Source organism: Salvelinus fontinalis, chromosome 6 (assembly GCF_029448725.1).
Source record: "Salvelinus fontinalis isolate EN_2023a chromosome 6, ASM2944872v1, whole genome shotgun sequence".
Taxonomy (NCBI): Eukaryota; Metazoa; Chordata; class Actinopteri; order Salmoniformes; family Salmonidae; genus Salvelinus; species Salvelinus fontinalis.
In genome coordinates, this window is record NC_074670.1 from 72,777,933 (window position 1) to 72,801,978 (window position 24,046).

General features: G+C 42.3%; 1 protein-coding gene across 1 annotated transcript; it reads left to right on the top strand.

Annotated features, from left to right (window-relative positions):
* Positions 1-343: 343 nt before the first annotated feature.
* Positions 344-22,716, top strand: LOC129858662 (uncharacterized). The gene is made up of 7 exons (XM_055927961.1): positions 344-365; positions 2,516-2,836; positions 2,948-3,050; positions 8,424-8,671; positions 9,313-9,482; positions 9,743-9,852; positions 21,849-22,716. The coding sequence occupies exons 1-7, from the start codon at positions 344-346 to the stop codon at positions 22,714-22,716; spliced, it is 1,842 nt and encodes a 613-aa protein (XP_055783936.1).
* The last annotated feature ends 1,330 nt before the right edge of the window (positions 22,717-24,046 follow it).

A 24,046-nucleotide genomic window follows, 5' to 3' on the forward strand; every position in this document is an offset into this window, starting at 1 on the left:
TATTAATTTTGTACATCCTATTTTATATTTGTTATGAGCACTTTAATTAAGTAATGAACATGGATAGAAACCTACATTTTATATTTGACATTTATTTGACTAAACAATATTATCTCTCTCTCTTCCCTGGCTCTCTCTCTTTCCTCCCTTGTAGATGAGGTTTACTTTACTCGGCATCCTGCCTACTTTACTAGGCATTTTAATACTACACCAGGCCAACAGCCAAAGACCCAAGTTCACTCAGAGCAGCTGGAATCTTCTACCCAACGGTAGGAAATCATCATCTCTTATCAGAACACGTACATTACTGTCATCTGTTAGATCGGTACAGTTTGTAACAGTAATGGCAGCCTGTACACTTGTCGGTATGTTGTCAGTTAATTATTAAGACTTTTATGTGTTTCCAGTCTGGTATAGTACAGTGCCTTCAGAAAGTATTCATACCCCTTGACTTATTCCACATTTTCTTGTGTTACAGCCTGAATTTAAAATGGATAAAATATATGTAAATATATCCAATTTGTAAGTCGCTCTGGATAAGAGCGTCTGCTAAATGACTTAAATGTAATGTAAATGTAAATGTAAATGTATGTTTTTCTTTCACTCATCTATACACAATACCCCATAATGTCGAAGTGATAACATGTTTGGAGAAATGTTGGTACATTTATTGCAAATGAAATACAGAAATATATAATTTGCATAAGTATTCATATCCCTGAGTCAATACATGTTAGAGTCATCTTTGGCAGCGATTACAGCTGTGAGTCTTTCTGGGTAAGTCTCTAAGAGCTGTGAGTCTTTCTGGGTAAGTCTAAGAGCTGTGAGTCTTTCTGGGTAAGTCTCTAAGAGCTGTGAGTCTTTCTGGGTAAGTCTCTAAGAGCTTTATACACCTGGATTGTACAATATTTGTACATCTTTCTTAAAACAGTTCTTCAAGCTCTGTCAAGTTGGTTCTTGGTCATTTTTAAGTCTCGCTATAGATTCTCAAGCCGATTCAAGTCAAAACTGTATGTCATCTTGGGAAGCAAATCCAGTGTATTTTGGCCTTGTGTTCTAGGTTATTGTCCTGCTGAAAGGTGAATTTGTCTCCCAGCGTCTGTTGGAAAGCAGAATAAACTAGGTTTTGTTCTATACCTGTTATTTTTACTCCTGAACGTAGTTAGGCGTGCCATAACAAAGGGGTTGAAAACGTATTGACTCAAGACATTTCAGCTTTTCAATTTGAATGAATTTGTAAAATGTTCGAAAACAAAATTGCACTTTGACATTATGGGGTATTGTGTGTGTAGGCCAGTGACACAATATATCAGTTTAATCCATTTTAAATTCAGGTTGTAACACAACAAAATGTGGGAAAAGTTCAGGAGTGTGAATACTTTCTGAAGGCCCTGTATAAAGATGAGTTAGTTATATGTTGGTTTTGCCAGTCCGGTGTATAGATGGTATAAAGTTGAGGATATGTTTATGTCAGTATCATAAGGCTATATAATAATGAGGATATGTTTATGTCAGTATCATAAGGCTATATAATAATGAGGATACGTTTATGTCATTTCATCATAAGGCTATATAATAATGAGGATATGTTTATGTCAGTATCATAAGGCTATATAATAATGAGGATATGTTTATGTCAGTATCATAAGGCAATATAAAGTTAAGGATATGTTTATGTCAGTATCATAAGGCTATATAATAATGAGGATATGTTTATGTCAGTATCATAAGGCTATATAAAGTTGAGGATATGTTTATGTCAGTATCATAAGCCTATATAATAATGAGGATATGTTTATGTCAGTATCATAAGGCTATATAAAGTTGAGGATATGTTTATGTCAGTATCATAAGGCTATATAATAATGAGGATACGTTTATGTCAGTATCATAAGGCTATATAATAATGAGGATATGTTTATGTCAGTATCATAAGGCTATATAATAATGAGGATATGTTTATGTCAGTATCATAAGGCTATATAAAGTTGATGGTATGTTTCTGTTGATGAGCTACAGTCGGAGCCCAAATTACTGGCACCCTTGAAAAAGTTGAGAGAAATTAATGTTTAAAATAAATAATAGAAATAATGATATTGTATATCGTATGCTCAACAAATGGAAAACGTATAATATTTTGTACAAATTAAATAAGTCAGAGAAAGACATTTTGTTTAACAAGTAATATTTTTATCTCTAAACGATAGGGCTTAGAATTATTGGCATCCCTGTGCCGTTATCCTCGCATGTGATATATTGAAAAGTATTGAAAACAAGGTTGCCAATCATTTGGACTAATCTTTTTGAGAAAGAAAAGCATAGTTGTTAAACAAAATATTGTATTATTGTATTGGTATAAAATAATATAATTTTCTAAAGAATTTGAGCATATATTATAGTGGCGTTTTTAAATAATTTATATTATACTATTTTTTGATAATCTTTATCAAGGGTGGCAATAATGTTGGACCTGACTGTAGATGTTGTTGTTGATTAAAGTGTGTGTTGTCACCAGTTGTTGTGGTGAACGTAGACGGTTCGCTGGTTCAGCATCCTCTAACCTGCCTGGGTTCCTTCAACCGAGAGGAGGAGGGTTGGAGGAGAGACAATGACTGGGTGTGGCGGAGAGATGGGGAGGAGGATGAGGAGATCATATGGATGATGGGTGAACAGGAGAAGAAGAAGGGGAATAGCTTCCTCGTCAACCTGGAAGAGAGAACTGGAGGGGGGATCTTTACATGTCACAGCCTGGATAGAACCCTCCTGAAGAAAACGACGGTGCTGGTCAAACACCTGGATGAACAGAAACGCATTCTAGAAGGATCCACCAGAGCAGGTATACAGGATGTCTGTCATCCGAAATCAAGTCAAATATTAGTTTTCATTGATTATCCAATTGTAACATCTTCTGTATATCTATTGTTCATTTGTTTGTTTCTATTCTAAGGCTATATGAAATGTTCTACACGGAACTACCAAGGAGAATTCCACTGCTCCTGGAAATTTACCACTGAACGTGTTGGGACCATTATGTCTGTCAGAGTGGCACGGTACTATCACCACCAACCTTTTCAATGTATTCCTACTACACTCTTAGAACAAAAAGGTGCTAAGTAGAACCATACAGGGTTCTTCGGTTTGTCCCCCCTTGTGGAACCTTTTTGGTACTGGGTAGAACCCTTTGCATTGTGTTCTACCTAAAACCCTATATGTAGAGTTCCTCAAATAATCCCCTGTATATGGTTCTACCTAGATCCCTCTATGAAGGGTTCTGCCTAGAACCGTCTATCACGGGTTCTATCGAGAACCCTTTTATCTTTGGAGGTTTTTTCCTAGAACCCTCTATGAATGGTTCCACCAGCCTTATTAGCCTTTAAAATTGTATTACTACATTACATATATTATAAGATCTTTCATTGACGGCCTAGTTATAGCCTAAAACAGTGGTGTTAGGAATCTCCTGGTTTACAGACCACATCAGGTCTGCAAGTCAGATTATGCTGGCTTGCAAAGTGATGTGTAATTCTTATTGGAATCCAAAAAGAGTTAGGATATCCAACAAGTGGAATTGTTAATCACCTGCGACCTGCATTCAGAATGACTGCTAGGGTAGGGAAGATTGAATACTGAGATTACCTCAATCTTCTAAACTGGAACAACCATCTCAGTAACAGGTGCCATAAATCCAATTACAAACAGATTGGATTAGTTTAGAAAACTGTATGTTATTTATCTTTGTGTAGCATGAAATGAATCAACCAATCAATGTACGTGTACTGGCAGCAGAGAAGTCAGGCGCAGGAGAGCAAAAACGGATTTACAACGGTGCAGTTAAATAAACAAAACTACCGTAAACAGAACAAATAAATCAATGGGTAAACAAAACTGGTTACACACCAGCATAACGTGCACAAGCACTACAATAAACAATTCCAGACAAGGACATGGGGGGAAACAGAGGGTTAAATACACAACATGTAATGATGGAATTGAAACCAGGTGTGTGGGAAGACAAAACAAATGGAAAATGAAAGGTGGATCGACGATGGCTAGAAGACCGATGACGTCGACCGCCGAACGCCGCCCAAACAAGGAGAGGGACCGACTTCGGTGGAAGTCGTGACAGTACCCCCTCCTTGACGCGCGGCTCGAGCAGTGCGCCGACACCGGCCTCGGGGACGACCCAGAGGGTGAGGAGCAGGGCGATCCGGACGAAGACGGTGGAACTCCTGCAGCATTGAAGGGTCCAACACGTCCTCGACCGGAACCCAGGACCTCTCCGCCGGACCGTACCCCTCCCACTCTACGAGATATTGAAGGCCCCTCGCCCGATGCCTCGAATCCAGTATGGAGCGAACGGAGTACGCCGGGGCCCCTTCGATGTCCAGAGGGGGCAGAGGAACTTCCCGCACCTCAGACTCCTGAAGCGGACCAGCCACCACCGGCCTGAGGAGAGACACATGGAACGAGGGGTCTGACTCTGATGCCAAGGTGCCAGAACCGGCTGGTACGCCAGTACGCACTGGAAGGGAGAGAGGTTAGTGGAGGAGTGGCGAAGCGAGTTCTGTGCCATCTCGGCCCAGGGCACGAACTCCGCCCACTGCCCCGGCCGGTCCTGGCAACAGAACCGCAGAAACCTGCCCACATCCTGGTTTACTCTCTCCACCTGCCCATTACTCTCGGGGCGAAACCACGAAGTAAGGCTGATCGAGATCCCCAGACGTTCCATGAACGCCTTCCAGACCCTAGACGAGAACTGGGAAGCTCGATCAGACATTATATCCTCAGGCACCCTATAGTGCCGGAAGACGTGCGTAAACAAGGCCTCCGCAGTCTGTAGGGCCGTAGGGAGACCGGGCAGAGGGAGGAGAAGACAGGACTTAGAGAACCGATCCATAACGACCAGGATCGCGGTGTTTCCCTGTGAGGGGGGAAGATCGGTAAGAAAATCCACCGTCAGGTGCGACCAAGGCCGTTGTGAAACGGGTAAGGGGTGTAGCTTCCCTCTGGGCAGGTGCCTAGGAGCCTTACACTGGGAGCACACCGAGCAGGAGGAAACATAAACCCTCACGTCCTTAGCCAAGGTCGGCCACCAGTACCTCCCGCTCAAACAGCGCACTGTCCGACCGATCCCAGGATGACCAGAGGAGGGTGACGTGTGGGCCCAATAGATCAACTGGTCACGAACAGCAGATGGAACGTACAGACGCCCAGCGGGACACTGGATGGGAGCGGGCTCTGCACGTAACGCCTGCTCAATGTCCGCATCCAGCTCCCACACTACCGGGGCCAACAGGCAGGAGGCGGGGAGTATGGGAGTGGGATCCATGGGCCGCTCCTCTGTGTCATACAGCCGGGACAATGCGTCTGCCTTGACGTTCTAGGAGCCTGGTCTGTAGGAAAGGGTGAATACAAAACGGGTGAAAAACATGACCCACCTTGCCTGGCGAGGGTTAAGTATCCTCGCCGCCCGGATGTACTCCAGATTGCGGTGGTCAGTCCAGATTAGAAAGGGGTGTTTAGTCCCCTCAAGCCAATGTCTCCACGCCTTCAAGGCCTTTACGACAGCCAACAGCTGCCGGTCCCCCACATCAAAGTTTCGCTCCTCCGGGTTGAGCTTCTTCAAGAAGAAGGCACAAGGGCGGAGCTTCGGTGGCGTACCCAAGCGCTGCGAGAGCACGGCTCCTATCCCAGCCTCGGACGCGTCCACCTCCACTATGAACGCCAATGAGGGATCCGGATGGGCCAGCACGGGAGCCGAGGTAAACAAAGCCCTCAGGTGACTAAAAGCCCTGTCCGCCTCAGCTGACTACTGCAAACGTACCGGGCTCCCCTTCAGCAGTGAGGTAATGGGAGCCGATACCTGACCAAAACCCCGGATAAACCTCCATTAGTAGTTGGCAAACCCTAAGAACCGCTGCACCTCCTTTACCGTGGTGGGAGTCGGCCAATTATGCACGGCTGAAATGTGGTCACTCTCCATCTCCACCTGTGAGGTGGAAATGCGAAACCCTAGGAAAGAGACGGACTGCTGGAAGAACAGGCATTTCTCAGCCTTGACATATAGGTCATGCTCCAACAGGCGACCAAGCACCCTGCGCACCAGGGACACATGCTCGGCGCGTGTAGCGGAGTATATCAGAATGTCACCAATATACACCACTACACCCTGCCCGTGCAGTTCCTTGACAATCTCATCTACAAAGTCTTGGAAGAGAAATGGTGCATTCATCAACCCGTACGGCATGACGTGGTACTCATAGTGCCCTGGGGTGGTACTGAAAGCCTTTTTCCCCTCGTCTCCCTCCCGGATACGCACCAGGTTGTAAGCAATCCTGAGATCCAACTTTGTGAAGAAGCGCACCCCGTGCATTGACTCTATCGCTGTGGCGATGAGCGGTAGCAGGTAACTATACTTCACCGTGATCTGGTTTAGACCCCGATAGCCAATACACGGGCGCAGACCTCCCTCCTTCTTCACATAAAGAAACTCGAGGAGGCGGGTGAAGTGGAGAACCGAATGTACCCCTGACGCAGGGATTTGGAGACATATGTTTCCATAGCCTCCGTCTCCGCCTGTGAGAGGGGATACACGTGACTCCTGGGAAGTGCAGCGTCTACCAGCAGATTTATCGCACAATCGCCCCGTTGATGGGGTGGTAATTGAGTCGCCGTCTTTTTGGAGAAGGCGTGAGCCAAATAGGCATATTCAGGGGGACTGAGCACAGTGGAGACCTGGTCTGGACTTTCCACCGTAGTAGCACCAACGGAAACCCCTAAACACCTCCCCGAGCACTCCTGCGACCAACCAGTGAGAGCCCTCTGTGGCCAAGAAACAGTGGGTCTTGACACGCTAACCAGGGTAGGCCTTGCACTACGGGAAACGCAGGAGAGTCAATAAGGAAGAGACTAATTCTCTCCTTGTGACCCCCCTGCGTCACCATGCCCAGAGGAGTGGTGGCCTCCCTAATCAACCCTGACTCTTTATTCAGTCTCATCTGAAAGATGTAAATTCTAGTTTATCTTCATGAACCCTGGCTAATAAGTTGAATCAGCAATACAAAATGTGGTTTAATTATTTATTTACTAATTACCTAAATAATCGCACAGAATTACATCAACACAGAATGGATCATACATTGATTACAAATTATGTCTTAAAGGAAAACGTCCCTAGAGGACGGAACAGATATGACGGCTGGTTACACAAAGAAAGGGGGTTGGGTTTTGAATGAAAGAGCGGGAAGACTGAGCAACAAAAAGATTTTGTGTCTCTATCGGGCCGTAGGCAGCTATGCTATTGTAAATACAGTATCTTATGCATTCTAAATAACCGCCCATTTGAAAAGGAAAATGCAATAAATATTTACTCTGAGCTGCGCTTCGGTAGATTGGTCGTAGATAGACGGCCGGGTTGTCCAGCATGGATCTCTTGTCCTCTGAAGAATGTCTAGTGGTGAACTGGAGCGTGGTAGAATGGATACTCTGTCCGTCCTTTCCTAGCCCACATTTACAGCTGCGGTGGCTAACGCAACGGCTAGGAGGTATCAATTCTTTAGTGAATAAGAGTTCAAAGTTCATACCATGTTGCCATACTTTAAGCTCATGCTATATTCTGGCTGGTATAGTCGAAATTCATCCTTTCGGCATGTTGATCATCATCTTTACGTTGAAATTCTATGCTAATTTTGTTAGGTTCTTGTCGTTCAAATAGAGCTCACGCTGAGGTTGGCTTAGTTCTGTTGGTGATCTTGTCCTTTTAACGTGGGGACCGCCGTCCTCTCGTCCTTGGAACAGAAATTTGTATTTTCGTCAACGGTTTATATATTGGTGAAAGAAGGGCGTGTTTCATAGTTTACAATGTCTTTTCACTTGGGCAGGGCCTCTGAGTGAGCAGAGTTTCTCTATGACAAACCGTTCTCTCATTTTAAGAAGCTAAAATTACATTTAATCTTTTCAAAAATAGCTCCATATTTAAACATTTAAATTGCACAACAATTACATTTGAATCTGATAACTAGAATGTGTCGACTTTCCAAGATACAGTTTATGTCATTCTGTCATTAGTAGTAATGTCTCAGACATCAACTGATCTGAGATCATATTCATTAAGTACCAATGCATATTTTCAACTGGTTGGATTACCGAAATATGGTTCTGTTTCCCACCTTTTGATGTTACCAGACTCTCTATGTGACAAAGGCTTTACAAGAGTCAACTCTAAAAAGTAGAGAGAGAGAAAAGGGGAAAGGTATTTACGGGGGTCATAAACCTCCTCCAACAGGCCAACGTCATGAAGGATGTATAGGCTATAACATTTGCATAATATCTTGACTTGACTTCAAATTAAATGTTAGTGAATGGACTACAGCAGTGGCATGTGTTAGTCTAATTTAGTCATCCATTTCTTGGCTATTCTATAGTGGCCTGTCTGATGCGGAGAACATCAGCTGTTCTGTGGATGTCAGTGGACAGCAGTGGACATGTTCCTCTTCGTCTGGCCAGAGTGACATCATGTGCTCTGTGAACAGTAGCGGACTGGGGGTGTCCTGTGTGGACAGACAGTATTGTCCCTATGCTGAGGAGACTGACCGGATCACCCTGACCATCTACATGAGGACTAACTACCTGCTGGAGGAATACTCCCAACGCTTCTACTTATCAGAAATTGGTGAGGACACACAACACTTGTACTTATCAGACATAGGTGAGCATTAGAGAGGGTCCTTGTTGCAGTCATAAGGGCAGACATGTTGCAAGAGGCTGGCAGGATCAGTTGCACAAGTTGTGATTTTAGGCTACTTAAAGTTGATGATAATGGTCCAGATGTGCACTTCATTATATTTACAAACTAATACAAAACATTATATTTACAAACTAATACAAAACATTATATTTACAAACTTCACAATGTAACTGGTCTCTGAAAAAAAATGCCGTGGAGAGCTGGCAAAGCTGTCTATCCCACAACAAACAATTAGAATGCAGAAACAAAGTGGTCTGAAATTGAAGGAGTTTGTAGCGCAGTAGTGTAGAGACACACTAATAATGGTGTCGTCGTCACCACAGATAGGAATCCTACCTCTATATACAAATATCTGGCACATATATGTATGCCTATCAAAAGATCATATGCTGAGATATTGTTGGTTTAAGTGCTTCTGAAATGTAGTTTTATAGTGCAGAGTGCTGGTAGAAGTTATGGTAATTCTCTCTCTCTCTCTCTCTCTCCCTCTCTCTCTCTCTCTCTCTCTCTCTCTCTCTCTCTCTCTCTCTCTCTCTCCCTCTCCCTCTCCCTCTCCCTCCCTCCAGTGAAGCCAGACAAGGTATCCATTAAGAAGGTGAACAGCAGTACTATAGAGTGGAGGTATCCTGTCTCCTGGAACAGCCCCATCTCCTACTTCCCTCTTTCCTTCCAGGTCAAAGAGATCAAAGGCAGAGAGCGCAAGAACGGGTGCACGTGTGATTCGCCCGGCACAAAGGTTAGGACTACTGTCTACATACTGTACATCCTACTAGGCCTTGTCTCTAAAGCTTGATGAGAGCCATTACACCAAGAGATCCAGACTGTGTACTAACAGTCGCATACTGAACTGATAGACGTGGTACCGCTGGTCCCTGGTTATATTCATTAGGGCACACTGTAGCAAAACGTTTTGCAACGAAAAGTGAAAAGGAGTGTTTCTTCTTATTATTTTCTTCCATTTGGTGCTTAATGATTTTAACCACTGTGTTCCCTCAGGTCCACACCACAGAGAGCAGCCAGTGGTCAGTAAAGGCCAAGGTGATGGTGTGCGTCAGGGCCCAGGATGCACTCTGTGACTCCCCCTGGAGTGACTGGACAGAGTACAGGTCAGTACCACATTCTCTAGTCTACTGTATTCAGCAGAACCTCTCCTCGAGGACCCCCAGTCGTTCCATGTAGTTGAACTATTGAGAGCTAACACACCTGATTCAATCTGTCAACTAACTATCAAGTCCTTGACTACTACTGAATCAGGTGAGTTAGTTCAGTCCTAGAAATAAATTGTGAAACGGCTGGGGGTCCCAAAAGAGAGGGTTTAAAACCCCTGCTCCAGTCTACTGTTTTATCATGCTTACATCTACCAGGGTCAGGTTCAATTGGGTTTTTCATTCAGTAGTTTCAGGAAGTGGATCAAAATTCCATTTGAAGAATTGAAAATATGCAATTGTTTATCAGTTCATGACTTTAATTTGTGAGAAGACATTGCAGAACAACACGTTTTTCAATACGATGTGTTCTTTCAGACACAACAAGGTGGGAAACAAGAGGAGGAGGCAGGAGGAGAAGAAGAAGAAGTTGCTGTCTCAATAGTAGATCTTTACCCGACTGATGGCCATCAAATGTTATCCTATTTGTTCACTCTGTAGAGTTTGTCGGCATTCATTCTCTAAAACATCAACTATGACAAAGGTGACTTCATTCATTCTCTAAAACATCAACTATGACAAAGGTGACTTCATTCACTCTCTAAAACATCAACTATGACAAAGGTGACTTCATTCACTCTCTAAAACATCAACTATGACAAAGGTGACTTCATTCACTCTCTAAAACATGAACTATGACAAAGGTGACTTCATTCACTCTCTAAAACATCAACTATGACAAAGGTGACTTCATTCACTCTCTAAAACATCAACTATGATAAAGGTGACTTCATTCACTCTCTAAAACATGAACTATGACAAAGGTGACTTCATTCACTCTCTAAAACATCAACTATGACAAAGGTGACTTCATTCACTCTCTAAAACATCAACTATGATAAAGGTGACTTCATTCACTCTCTAAAACATGAACTATGACAAAGGTGACTTCATTCACTCTCTAAAACATCAACTATGACAAAGGTGACTTCATTCATTCTCTAAAACATGAACTATGACAAAGGTGACTTCATTCACTCTCTAAAACATCAACTATGACAAAGGGGACTTCATTCACACTCTAAAACATGAACTATGACAAAGGTGACTTCATTCACTCTCTAAAACATCAACTATGACAAAGGTGACTTCATTCATTCTCTAAAACATGAACTATGACAAAGGTGACTTCATTCATTCTCTAAAACATCAACTATGATAAAGGTGACTTCATTCACTCTCTAAAACATGAACTATGACAAAGGTGACTTCATTCATTCTCTAAAACATCAACTATGACAAAGGGGACTTCATTCACACTCTAAAACATGAACTATGACAAAGGTGACTTCATTCACTCTCTAAAACATCAACTATGACAAAGGTGACTTCATTCATTCTCTAAAACATGAACTATGGCAAAGGTGACTTCATTCACTCTCTAAAACATCAACTATGATAAAGGTGACTTCATTCATTCTCTAAAACATCAACTATGACTAAGGTGACTTTGTTGCCAAGACCAGAGATTGTATTTCTGAACTCATTAACTCACACAATCTTTACTTTTACATTCTTTAACACGTTATGACATTTATTTATTGATATTTATGTTATCATTATTATTTATGTATTGTTGTTGCTTTTTATCTGAACGAGTGTGACATGACATGCACTAACATAAACTGAACTGATGTGTTTGTGACTTTAATACTCTGAATCTAAATAAACGTACCAAGCTGGTCTTACAGGAAGTCTGTGTGAGTTCTTTCCACTACTCTGTGCTCATAGTCATTCATGAAGTTCAGGATGTGAAAATATAACAACATGAAATCAAGCATAGTTAGAAAGGAAGTAATCTATGACTGACCTCATTGTTAAATACAACATAAATACCTACGTTAATACACTTCCTTTGACTCTGACAAACTACAACAGGCTGTCCTGGAAACGGGTGGGATGACTTAGACCAATGGTGTGACAGCTGAGAGTTCTACAACGCAGTGACTGTTGCTTTTCACTCGATTTATCCAACATGAGGTTTTGGGGTTGCTGGGTAGGATGGGAGATACTTTGCAACACTGTGCATGAGGTGCTCTGACTCCCACACAACTCGAAAGCAGTTTGGAATTGGTATGGTTTTGAGCTATTTTTGTTTCCATAGATGTACTAGTTGAGTATGTATTGAATGCACAGTTGCAAATGTCATTCTTACATAGTGCCTAGAGAGTTGTGTATCCTGTCCTGTGTGATATACAAGCATTGTGCCATTTGTAAAGACTGTTGTTAATAGTGGAAACACCTAGCTGTACAACAAATAACAGAACATCAATTTTCTTTGTATACATTTATTTAAATTTGCATTAGGCCGCTTCTGGGGGGATTCTGGTAAGATGCAGCAAAGTCGGCTGAATTCCGGTAGACGGAAATGGCCAGATGTACTTTGGCCAATTCTGGGAGTCATTCATTTTTTTTAGGCCAAATCCGACACCAGATTCATTCATTTAGTTCCGGGCCCCCCGGAAGAGGGCTGCTTCTGGGCCGATTCTTCATTGCTATCTGGGTGATGACGGCAGCAGGGTAGCCTAGTGGTTAGAGCGTAGGGCTATCCCTGAATCCCTGAGCAGAAAAGGTACAAATGTGTCGTTCTGCCCCTGAACAAGGCACTGTTCCTAGGCCGTCATTGAAAATAAGAATTTGTTCTTAACTGACTTGCCTAGTTAAAATTAGGTAAAATAAAAAATAAAAATAAAATGTCCTGTTGGTCCTCTCCCTGCCTCAACATGGGTGGTGCTCTCTCTCACACTCTCTCAATTGACCAAATAGCTTTATCATATAACAAAAATGGCTGGCCTTAACAATGATGGGATAAGCTTATTAAAATGAATTTGATTCTGCTTTTTTTAGCTAATTATTTATTTACTGTCTGGAAATAGGTATAGCTAGCTAGTTGAGTACATAGGGCAGGAGGTAGCCTAGTGGTTAGAGCGTTGGGCCAGTAACTGAAAGGTTGCTGGACCAAATCCCTGAGCTGACAAGGTAGAAATCCCCTGAAAAAGGCAGTTAACCCACTGTTCCCTGGTAGGCTGTCATTGTAAAATAAGAATTTGTTCTTAACTGACTATCCTAGTTATAAAAATTGTACAGTGTAGCTAGTTACCTTTGTAGCCATTCATTCCTTTACTTACAGTCTTCTGCACTGCCCCCCAAAAAATGATGTGCTGCACTTTTCTCCTCTTTGGGCACTAACCATTAAGGGCACTAGCTACGTTTTTACTAGCGTGAACTAGCTGCTTATCTGAAATTGCAATTGAAAAGGGGAAGATCGAGACACTGCGCTAGCATTGGTGCTAACTTAGCTAGCTAATATCAGCCTGGCTAAAATAGCTTTGTCGCTAACTTAGCTACCTAGCATCAGCCTGGATGAAATAGCTTTGGTGCTAACTTAGCAAGCTAACATCAGCCTGGCTAAAATAGCTTTGGTGCTAACTTAGCTACCTAGCATCAGCCTGGATGAAATAGCTTTGGTGCTAACTTAGCAAGCTAACATCAGCCTGGCTAAAATAGCTTTGGTGCTAACTTAGCTACCTAGCATAAGCCTGGATGAAATAGCTTTGGTGCTAACTTCGCAAGCTAACATCAGCCTGGCTAAAATAGCTTTGGTGCTAACTTAGCTAGCTAGCTAACATCAGCCTGACTAAAATTGCTTTGGTGCTAACCTAGCTTTGGTGCTAACTTAGCTAGCTAACATCAGCCTGACTAAAATAGCTTTGGTGTTAACTTAGCTAGCTAACATCAGCCTGGCTAAAATAGCTTTGGTGCTAACTTAGCTAGCTAGTGTAACAGTTGTTAAACTACTGTGTAAATTTCACCAGGTTCATATATTAATATGTCATGTTGATTTGTTATTATGCATGCCTGCATCCTGGGAGGAGGGGTGTGTACTTACGTTTTGCCCTGCGTGCTCGTGCTCAAATAATTTTGATGCACTATGAGAGGTAGTTTGATTCTTTCAAGCACAAAGTCATACACACAGTGTTTTGTTCATGAATAATTTTGTATATTTAGAGGTTAGTCATAAGTGGATGGTATTGTTAAGATGTACTTGTAACTGTACTTTTTAGGATGATATCAACATTCTGAATTCAACATGTGGTTAATAGCTAGCCAAGGTATTAGCAGACTATTGTATGTGCGAACGATGGCTAGCTCCTCGAATGATCCCAATCCCTTGTATTGTGCATCTGTTGTAGAAAGAGGCGACGATTTGCAGAACATATGTGCTCTACAAATGTTTTATTTTATTTTGGATGCAGATGCAGGATGCAGAGAGTGAATTCTGCTTAATTAAAACTACCTGCTCTCCAAAGTCCACATCTATAGTCTCAATCAACCACACACAACGCAGAGTCACAGCGGTGCAGTACAGCACCGGTTACACTAGCTAACGTCAGCCTGACTGAAATAGCTTTGGTGCTAACTTATCTAGCTAACATCAGCCTGACTAAAATAGCTTTGGTGCTAACTTATCTAGCTAACGTCAGCCTGACTGAAATAGCTTTGGTGCTAACTTATCTAGCTAACATCAGCCTGACTAAAATAGCTTTGGTGCTAACTTAGCTTTTTTTTTTTTTTTTTTTTTTTTTACAAAATATGAAATGCTGAAAAAAATACATTGTTATGGCAAGCCTAAATAACTTCAGGAGTAGAAATGTGCTTAATTAACAAGTCATATAATACATTACATGGACTCACTCTATGTGAAATAATAGGGTTTAACATGGTTGTTAAATTATTACGTAATCTCTGACACTACTTGTCCCGTGACACTTATGGGGGGTTGTACAGCGAAACGGAGAACACCATCGTGTTCCTCTTTCCATAGAGTGGTCATAACCATTCGGACGCTACAGATGTTTTCGTAAGAAGACCTATTTTCAGGATGTCTCATGGTCTGACAAACACTGCTGTAGCTCGGCCACCTTCCGCCACAGATGCGGAAGGGCGACATCGGCGAATGCTGTGGATTGAGACACAACATATTATCAATGCACAGTGTGGAAGGTCACACTACTATTTTGTCATTTGAATTTAATTTAGCTGATTGTCTTTGCAAGTCCAACAGGACATGTGTTGCAGACAGGTTTATCTTATCAGCATTAGAGACAGGGACTATAGAAAGTACAGTACTAATGCAGCAACAAGCCCTTGCCGTGCCTGATGGTCCTTGGCAACTATTTCAGCCCCCTTCCCCAAGACAGGCCCATGGTCTTCAAGCCTTTGTCTGGTTTAGGCCAGGTTACTGTAAAAGCTCTTTGTAACAACTGCTGCCATAAAAAAAGACCAAATACAAATGTTATTGACTGTAGATTGATTGATTGTAGAAGTGATGTCCTCTTACCCGTCAGGTAGAAAGTAGCAGTGATGTCCTCTTACCCGTCAGGTAGAAAGTAGCAGTGCCAACACTGCCAAGTGGCTGGGATGTCCTCCACTGAGTCCACCATCCTCTCCACCCCAAACACCTCCACTCCCATCGTCTGCACCTCAGCTCCCTCTGACCACAGATAGACCACACAACATGGTCAATACACGGTCAAATCAACCATAACCTCGCCCCCAGGCTATTGCGCACAGCACATATAAGCCTTGGAAATCAACCACTCAAAATTGACCATAGTGGGAGTGAACATAGAATTCTATGGGACCTACTGAGCAAAGGTGTGGCTCTGTGCTTGTCGTATGCTAGCGTACGGAGAGGTTTAGGGTGAAGGTGTTGTGGGAGATGATTGGTTGATAAATTAAGCCGATTAAGAATACATATGCTCTGTGGAATTCTCCCGGTCTTTCTGTATTGGCTAACAAAGGCATAGTTTGACTCGTTTGCCCACCAGAGTCTTCACGCATTTGGGCGGAAGTGTCTGGGAACGAGATTAAATCAAACACAACTGAGAACACATCAACTTCATAGAACAGTGAACACATCTCTCACAAAACACACACACTTTTATGAGTATTTTGAGTAGGGCAGACTAAAACAACTGACACACACACACACACACACCAGGGTTAGGTCAATTCCATTTGAATTCCAGTCAATTCAGAAAGTAAACTAAATTCCAACTCCAAATCCAAATTTTCCTCATTGAAAAGCATTGAAGAGAAACATTTTACTTGAACCCTAAATGGTTCTCAAGTAGATTACTAGGAAAAGCTCATACATTGTTTAAAAATGGCCTTTTTTCCTTTGTGGAGATTGCTATGTCTCATTTTCGATTAATTGAAAATTATTCTTTTTTCAAAGTATCTCTCTTTTTCAAACAAGCATTGCAAAGCTGGCTACAATTTCAATTTCATCCCCCTGAAAAGATAGAACAAATATTACAACAAATATTATGCCTGAACTCAAATGTGCTGGTTGATAAAATACCTGTATTTATGGGAAAGATGTTTGAAAAGGGTATTTTGTTCCTAAATGATATTGTAAATTGGAATGGTAGAGTTATGTCTCTCATGGAGTTATCAGAATTGTACGGGAAGGTCTGCTCAATTCAAGAGATTTTTGATGTACCGATTCCATGGTACAGGGTATGAGTTGATATATAAAACGACGCAAGATTCAAGACTTCGTGCTTTTCAGCTAAAATTATTGTAGAGAATTCTTGCCACCAACAAAATGTTGAATATTTGGGGCATAAAATCATCGAAGCTCTGCAGATTTGTTGTGAGGATACAGAATCAGTAGACCATTTATTTTGGTATTGCCCTCAGGTAGCCTGTTTCTGGTCTCAGGTTCAGGAATGGCTGAAAATGCATAAAAATTATCTAAAATTTACCCTAGAAATAGAACTCCTAATAGTAGGAGATCTGTAACGTCCTGACCAGAGTTATTATGTGTTTTGCTTTAGTGTTGGTCAGGACGTGAGCTGGGTGGGAATTCTATGTTGTGTGTCTAGTTTGTCTGTTTCTATGTCCAGCCTAATATGGTTCTCAATCAGAGGCAGATGGTAATCGTTGTCCCTGATTGAGAATCATATATAGGAGGCTTGTTTTGTGTTGGGATTTTGTGGGTGTTTGTTTCCTGTCTCTGTGGTTGTCTGCACCAGATAGGTCTGTCTCGGTTTTTGCACATTTTGTTATTTTGTATGTTGTTTGTAGTGTTTCACTTGTTATTTTATTAAACATGTTGAACACTAGCCGCACTGCACTTTGGTCCTCTCCTTCACCTATGGAAGAAAGCCGTTACAGATCTGGAGAGACCGGGTCATTCAATTACTAATATACTAATACTCTTATTAAAAGTATTTATCTTCAATTCGCAATCTGTGGATTCTATTCGATTAGATAGATTGAAATTGTACGTTAAACACACAGCACAGTTGAATGATATATGTTGCGTAGGAATTCGAAAGAGGGTGGCCAGCAGAGAGAAGTGGCATGGGCTGAGGGAAGCTGAGTGTTGGGATGTGGAATTGTAGACAAGTGGGAATGGAGTTTCTGGGCGGGAGATAGAATGATGGTCAAAGATAAAGTATTAAACATATATATTATATATATTTGGCCTGGAGAAGCGGTTTTATGACTGGATGGAAGCTGAAAATTGAGTTTTTTTTACTCCGCTGGTCTCAGGAAGAAATTACCAGTCCTCACTATCCGAGACAGAGTCAAGACCGAGAACAAATGTATCGCTCTCGAGTTGGTTTTGTACTACAACACTGAAATAAGAATCCCATATGTTTAGTGTAGACAGAGGATAGCGAGATGCATGGTGTCTCTCTCTCTCTCTCTCTCTCTCTCTCTCTCTCCTCTCTCTCCTCTCTCTCTCTCTCTCTCTCTCTCTCTCTCTCACACACATACACATACACACATTAACACACATGCATTGGAAACCCCATCATTTTCTATATTACTATTTTCAAACATGTGATCGTCTGACATAAGTTGGTAGAATTGACTTGGGAATCTATATTGTGAATTTCAGCCTGGAGTTCCATGTCACATGAATGGAAACCCCAGCTAGCCAGGCCCATAGACAAGGTGTGCATCCCAAACTAGCATGCTGTCCAACTTTGCTACTGTATGTACAGTTTGTAAATGTACATCCTAAATGGCACCCTATTTCCTATATAGTGCACTACTTTTAATCAAAGCCATATGGGTCCTGGTCAAAAGTAGTGTACTCTAAAGGGAATATGATGCCATTAGGGATGCACACTAAGGCAGCAGTGTGTGGTTAACCTGGATTGCATCGTTGGTTCAGCTCCTTCAGATGAAAGCAGAAGAGGCCACAGTGATGTAAGCTCTTTCTGGCAGACTCACTATACAACTACTAATAGGCTCAAAACAAACAAGAAACATTTTCTGGAATGACAATATGAACGAAACCATGTACCTACCTGGGACTGATGGAAATTCCGAGAGTCAGATGGTACACACACACACACACACACACACACACACACACACACACACACACACACACACACACACACACACACACACACACACACACACACACACACACACACACACACACACACACACACACACACACACACACAAGCTGTGTTTTTTAGTGTACAATTTTTTCACCATAAAAAAATCTTATTTTCCCAAACCCCTAATCCTAACACTAAACCTAATCCTAAACCTAAACCTTAAGATTAAAATACACTATATATACAGCAGTATGTGGACACCTCTTCAAATTAGTGTATTTGGCTATTTCAGCCATACCCATTGCTGACAGGTATACAATATTGAGCACAAAGCCATACAATCCAGGGTTTTTCTACATTGTAGAATAATAGTGAAGACATCAAAACTATGAAATAACACATATGGATTCATGTACTTAACAAAAAAGTGTTAAACAAATGAAAATATATTAGAGATTTGAGATTCTTCAAAGTAGCCACCCTTTGCCTTGATGACAGCTTTGCACACTCTTGGCATTCTCTCAATCAGCTTCATGAGGTGAATGGAAACCTGGAATGCTTTTCCAACAGTCTTGAAGTAGTTCCCATATATCCTGATCTATAATACACACACACATATATATATACATATATATATGTATATATACATACTGTATATATACACATCTTTAAAAAAAATATTTCCCTTTATTCATTTCCATTTCCACAAACCTCCCCCAATTGAAGTAAACTAATGAACAACAACACTTAGGCTTCTACTTCCAGCTTATACATACTAAATACATTTTACGGACACAGTATATTTTACAATACAGTAGTTATATTTTGTTTGTTTTTAGTCCTGGCCTTCCTCTACTCTGAACCTCTCTCATCCATTTCTGATGTCCATCCAGTTTGATTTCTATTTGGCATGTATTTTTAATTGTGCTGTTTCACAAAAGTTCTGAACCTATATACATTTTACGGAAACAGTATATTTTACATGAGTTATCTTGTTATTATTAGTCCCACCCCTAGACCATGCAGGTTAGTACTCAGCGTGTGCTGTGCTGTGGTCCATGTTCCCACCTAGCGATTAAATACAGGAGGGAAATCAGTTAACAGCAATTGGAAAACTGGACAAGCTTTTTTCAACTACAGTAGGTATAATTGTTATACAACCACTACTATATAATACATGCTGAATATGTTGTGTATTGAGAAATAAACATGGCTAAATAAAACTAGGGATAACAAGTATAAACATCAAAAGCTAAGGCAAAGAGGTCTAATAACTTGTTTGGACAACAGTTAGTGAGCTAGTAAGCTCCCTCCATGTGTAAACAAATAAGGGGTGCATACTAATCAAATCAAATCAAAAATATATACACTGCTCAAAAAAACACAATGTAACTCCAAGTCAATCACACTTCTGTGAAATCAAACTGTCCACTTAGGAAGCAACACTGATTGACAATAAATTTCACATGCTGTTGTGCAAATGGAATAGACAAAAGGTGGAAATTATAGGCAATTAGTAAGACACCCCCAAAAAAGGAATGGTTCTGCAGGTGGTGACCACAGACCACTTCTCAGTTCCTATGCTTCCTGGCTGATGTTTTGGTCACTTTTGAATGCTGGCGGTGCTTTCACTCTAGTGGTAGCTTGAGACGGAGTCTACAACCCACACAAGTGGCTCAGGTAGTGCAGTTCATCCAGGATGGCACATCAATGCGAGCTGTGGCAGAAAGGTTTGCTGTGTCTGTCAGCGTAGTGTCCAGAGCATGGAGGCGCTACCAGGAGACAGGCCAGTACATTAGGAGACGTGGAGGAGGCCGTAGGAGGGCAACAACCCAGCAGCAGGACCGCTACCTCTGCCTTTGTGCAAGGAGGTGCACTGCCAGAGCCCTGCAAAATGACCTCCAGCAGGCCACAAATGTGCAGTTTCAGTACCATGATAAGATAACAAAATGCATTCTGGGATTCATTGTGCAAATACTCTCCAAAGCATTGTTTTATCTGTCATCGTTTTAAGCAACAGTTGAGCTAGTTATCAAGAAACAACAGCCGAAAAAATAATTGAGAGAAAGTCGAGAATAGAAAATTACAGATTTAAAAATCAGCAATGTATCAACACAAAAGTATAGCCCAAAAGAGGAAGGCCAAAAATGAGAAAGCAAAGGCGGTATCGATCCTGAGCACAAGCCAGGCCGGACAAGCTATCCCCGGGCAGGGCGGGGAGGAAGTGGAGCAGGGCGAGGCTAGAATCGTGGCTGCTGAGGAAACAGGTGGAAGTGGGACAGACGGCGTTTTTACCTCTCCAACAGTCAGGGGGCATTATGCAAAAAATGTGGATGCAAAAGTTAAACGGCACATTATTGCATTAGTGTCTTGTAAGCCTACTGGCCCATTCCCAAGAGAGGACAAAAGGAGGTGTTTCTCCGAGTCGTATTACACCACTACAACCAAGGCTGGAATCAAATGACAACGTACATGGCTATGTTATTCAGCCAAGCTAGATTGCGCGTATTGTGAGCCTTGCTTGCTGTTCGGAGATCGGAGTGCCCTTTTCTTCTCTGATGCATGGGTGAATGGGGTGAGAGATTGGCGCCATCTAACATCCAAAATAGCATGTCATGAGACATCCCAGATTCACATGGGTGCCTGTTTGGTATATGAGCAATGGAAGCTCAATGACACTATTGACGCAGAAATTGAGAGAGGCGTGTGTAATGCAGCAGATTTCTGGCGACAGCTGTTGGAGCGCATAGATAATGTAACTCTCACACTTGCATCATGTAATTTGGCGTTCAGAGGGCACCGTGAAAAGCTGTGGCAGGCCAACAGTGGGAATTTTCTCAGTATAATTGAAGTGCTGTCATTTTACGACCCAGTTCTGAAATAACTTTTAGAACCTCCCGCAGGATCCGTTAACTATCTCAGTCCTCAAATCCAAAATGAGCTGATTTATATCTTAGCCGAGTGAGTGAAGTGTGACATTCAGGAAGAGATGCAGGAAGCCTTGTTATTTTATACTATTATGGAAAAGTAGACTAGTTAAGCCAAGTTTATCGCTATGTCAGAGTGATGAGGGATGCAAATAATGTCGCCACAGATCTGACCATCACAGAGTCGTTTTGGGGATTTCTGGAGACTGCTGACACATCAGCAGCTGAGCTTCAACATAAAATCCTGGGCAGCATAGAGGATAATGGGCTGGCTATTTCAACATGTCGTGGGCAGGGGTATGATGGAGCTGCTAACATGAGCGGGGTCTATTCGGGTGTGCAGGCCAGAAAATCTGAAAAAAGAGCCACTTACTGTTTATGTGCATTGCGCAGCGCACAATCTTAACCTGGCTCTCAACGACTCTGTCAAACATGTGCCAGAGATTAAACAGTTTTATGATACTGTTGAACTGCTATACACCTTCTTTGGGCATAGCATAAAGAGATGGTCAATGGTGGGTGGTATATTTGATTTTTCATCAGAAAAAGAAAATGTAACTCTAAAATGACTGTGTCCCACCCGCTGTTCATCTAGATATGAGTCCCTTTCCGCCCTGAGATACAGATATGTGGACGTAATGAAGGCCCTCACCAACATTGTGCTTTTAAGCGGTAAGAAGGACGAGAGGGGTGATGCAGCAGCACAGAAAAATAAAATGGTTTTACAAAATGTGAACGTCGTCTCCAAAATGCTACAGGCCAAAGACACAGACCTGCACAGGGCAGTCAGCCTACTCAAGGACATGATAGAGGTCCTGTCCAGAATCCAACAGGATTTTGAGAAGGCCAAAGACACAGACCTGCACAGGGCAGTCAGCCTACTCAAGGACATTATAGAGGTCCTGTCCAGAATCCAACAGGATTTTGAGAAGGCCAAAGACACAGACCTGCACAGGGCAGTCAGCCTACTCAAGGACATGATAGAGGTCCTGTCCAGAATCCAACAGGATTTTGAGAAGGCCAAAGACACAGACCTGCACAGGGCAGTCAGCCTACTCAAGGACATGATAGAGGTCCTGTCCAGAATCCAACAGGATTTTGAGAAGGCCAAAGACACAGACCTGCACAGGGCAGTCAGCCTACTCAAGGACATGATAGAGGTCCTGTCCAGAATCCAACAGGATTTTGAGAAGGCCAAAGACACAGACCTGCACAGGGCAGTCAGCCTACTCAAGGACATGATAGAGGTCCTGTCCAGAATCCAACAGGATTTTGAGAAGGCCAAAGACACAGACCTGCACAGGGCAGTTAGCCTACTCAAGGACATGATAGAGGTCCTGTCCAGAATCCAACAGGATTTTGAGAAGGCCAAAGTCACTGCAAAGACCCATGCTGACAAATGGGTAGCTCAGAACGCATTTAAAGACACTCTGAGAAGGGAGGCGAGGCGTCATTTTGATTAGCTATGTGAGGACGAGCGGCTGTCTGATGGGGAGAGTAGTTTAATAGTCAACGTCTTTAATGCAAACCTTGCAAACCTTATCCACCAGCTGTCAAACAGATTTAAAAGTTTGTGGGCAACATCAAGTCTGTTTGACTCCATCCATCCCACTACCCTGGCCAATGCAGATGATGATGCGCTCTACGAGACCGCCAGCCGGCTGGCTGAACATTACAGCAATGATATATCAGCAAGCTTCCCTGGCCAATTACTCTCTTCCAGGGCCTGTTTTAGAAGGAAATAGCAAAGTGCACCACAGTGAGAGACCTGGAAGTTAATTTGGCCAAAGAAAATTCAAATGGCTCACCCGAATGAAGAAAACAAACACTTGCGAACTGGTTTAAACCTTCACAAAAGTTTTGAACAGGCTATATTGGAAGGAGAACCTTTGCCCCAGTCTGAGGTCCTGAGAGCAGGTTTATGCTGCCATGTTTGAATGCTCTGCTTGATTGATATACTGGTGTTTCTGCTATAGGCCTCTGTGGGAGGCAGATTATTTGAAATACCGGTATGTCAGTTTTGCCACCATGCATAACTTCAGCGAACATGTACTGGGTCATTAGCTGTGTTTCTGTGTCTCTGTCAAGAGATTGATCTATATGTTTGTTTTATAGTATAGGCTATTGCCTATTATTTGCAGATAAAATAGGGTGTTTTTTGATCGCTTTGTGTTTCCGTGGCGCTGATAGACTTATACGGGTTAATTTCTGACCGCCGTCATTGGTGCTCAATGTATTGGCTATATTGCGGCTTCTCTGGCAACAGCTTCAAATGTGCCCTTAGATTAGGTTCTGCTCTGCTGTTACAGTGTTTAGTAATATTAACACACAGCCTTACCAACAATATTATTTAAATTTTAAGGGAAATATGGGTGGTGATAGGGGCCCATCATTTTTTGGGGCACCTGGGCGTCATGATTAAGCTACGCTACTGTGTACTGGCATTGAGTACAATTTCCACACTTGTAGTTGACTGTGGGAATATGCAGGAGCATGGTCTTGTTTGCGCCTTGGCTGTTGTCGGATTGGACGACACTGTCTTTAATGTTGTTAACTCTATTGTAGGCAGCAGGCAGCAGGCAGCAGGCAGCAGGCTGAAGTGTTTTCCCTTGAGTCTAAGCGTAGAATATGCCAATGTCTTTTAATGATGCCAAATAGTTCTGAACTTTGTGGGGTGTAGGTAGTGATGAGTTGGATAGGTCTTGCTCTCTAGGGCTTGTGGGCTTGCTCAGCAGTTGTGCTCTAGGAACATCCATGAGTTTCCTTTCAGCCATGTCTGACTGTATCCCTTTA

Bases quoted from the DNA above. Each gene is read 5' to 3' on its own strand.
- LOC129858662 (XM_055927961.1), top strand. From the start codon at position 344: ATGGCAGCCTGTACACTTGTCG. The intron at 2,837-2,947 runs GTATACAGGATG...TTCTATTCTAAG, and splicing joins AGAAGGATCCACCAGAGCAG to GCTATATGAAATGTTCTACA. The intron at 8,672-9,312 runs GTGAGGACACAC...CCCTCCCTCCAG, and splicing joins CTTCTACTTATCAGAAATTG to TGAAGCCAGACAAGGTATCC.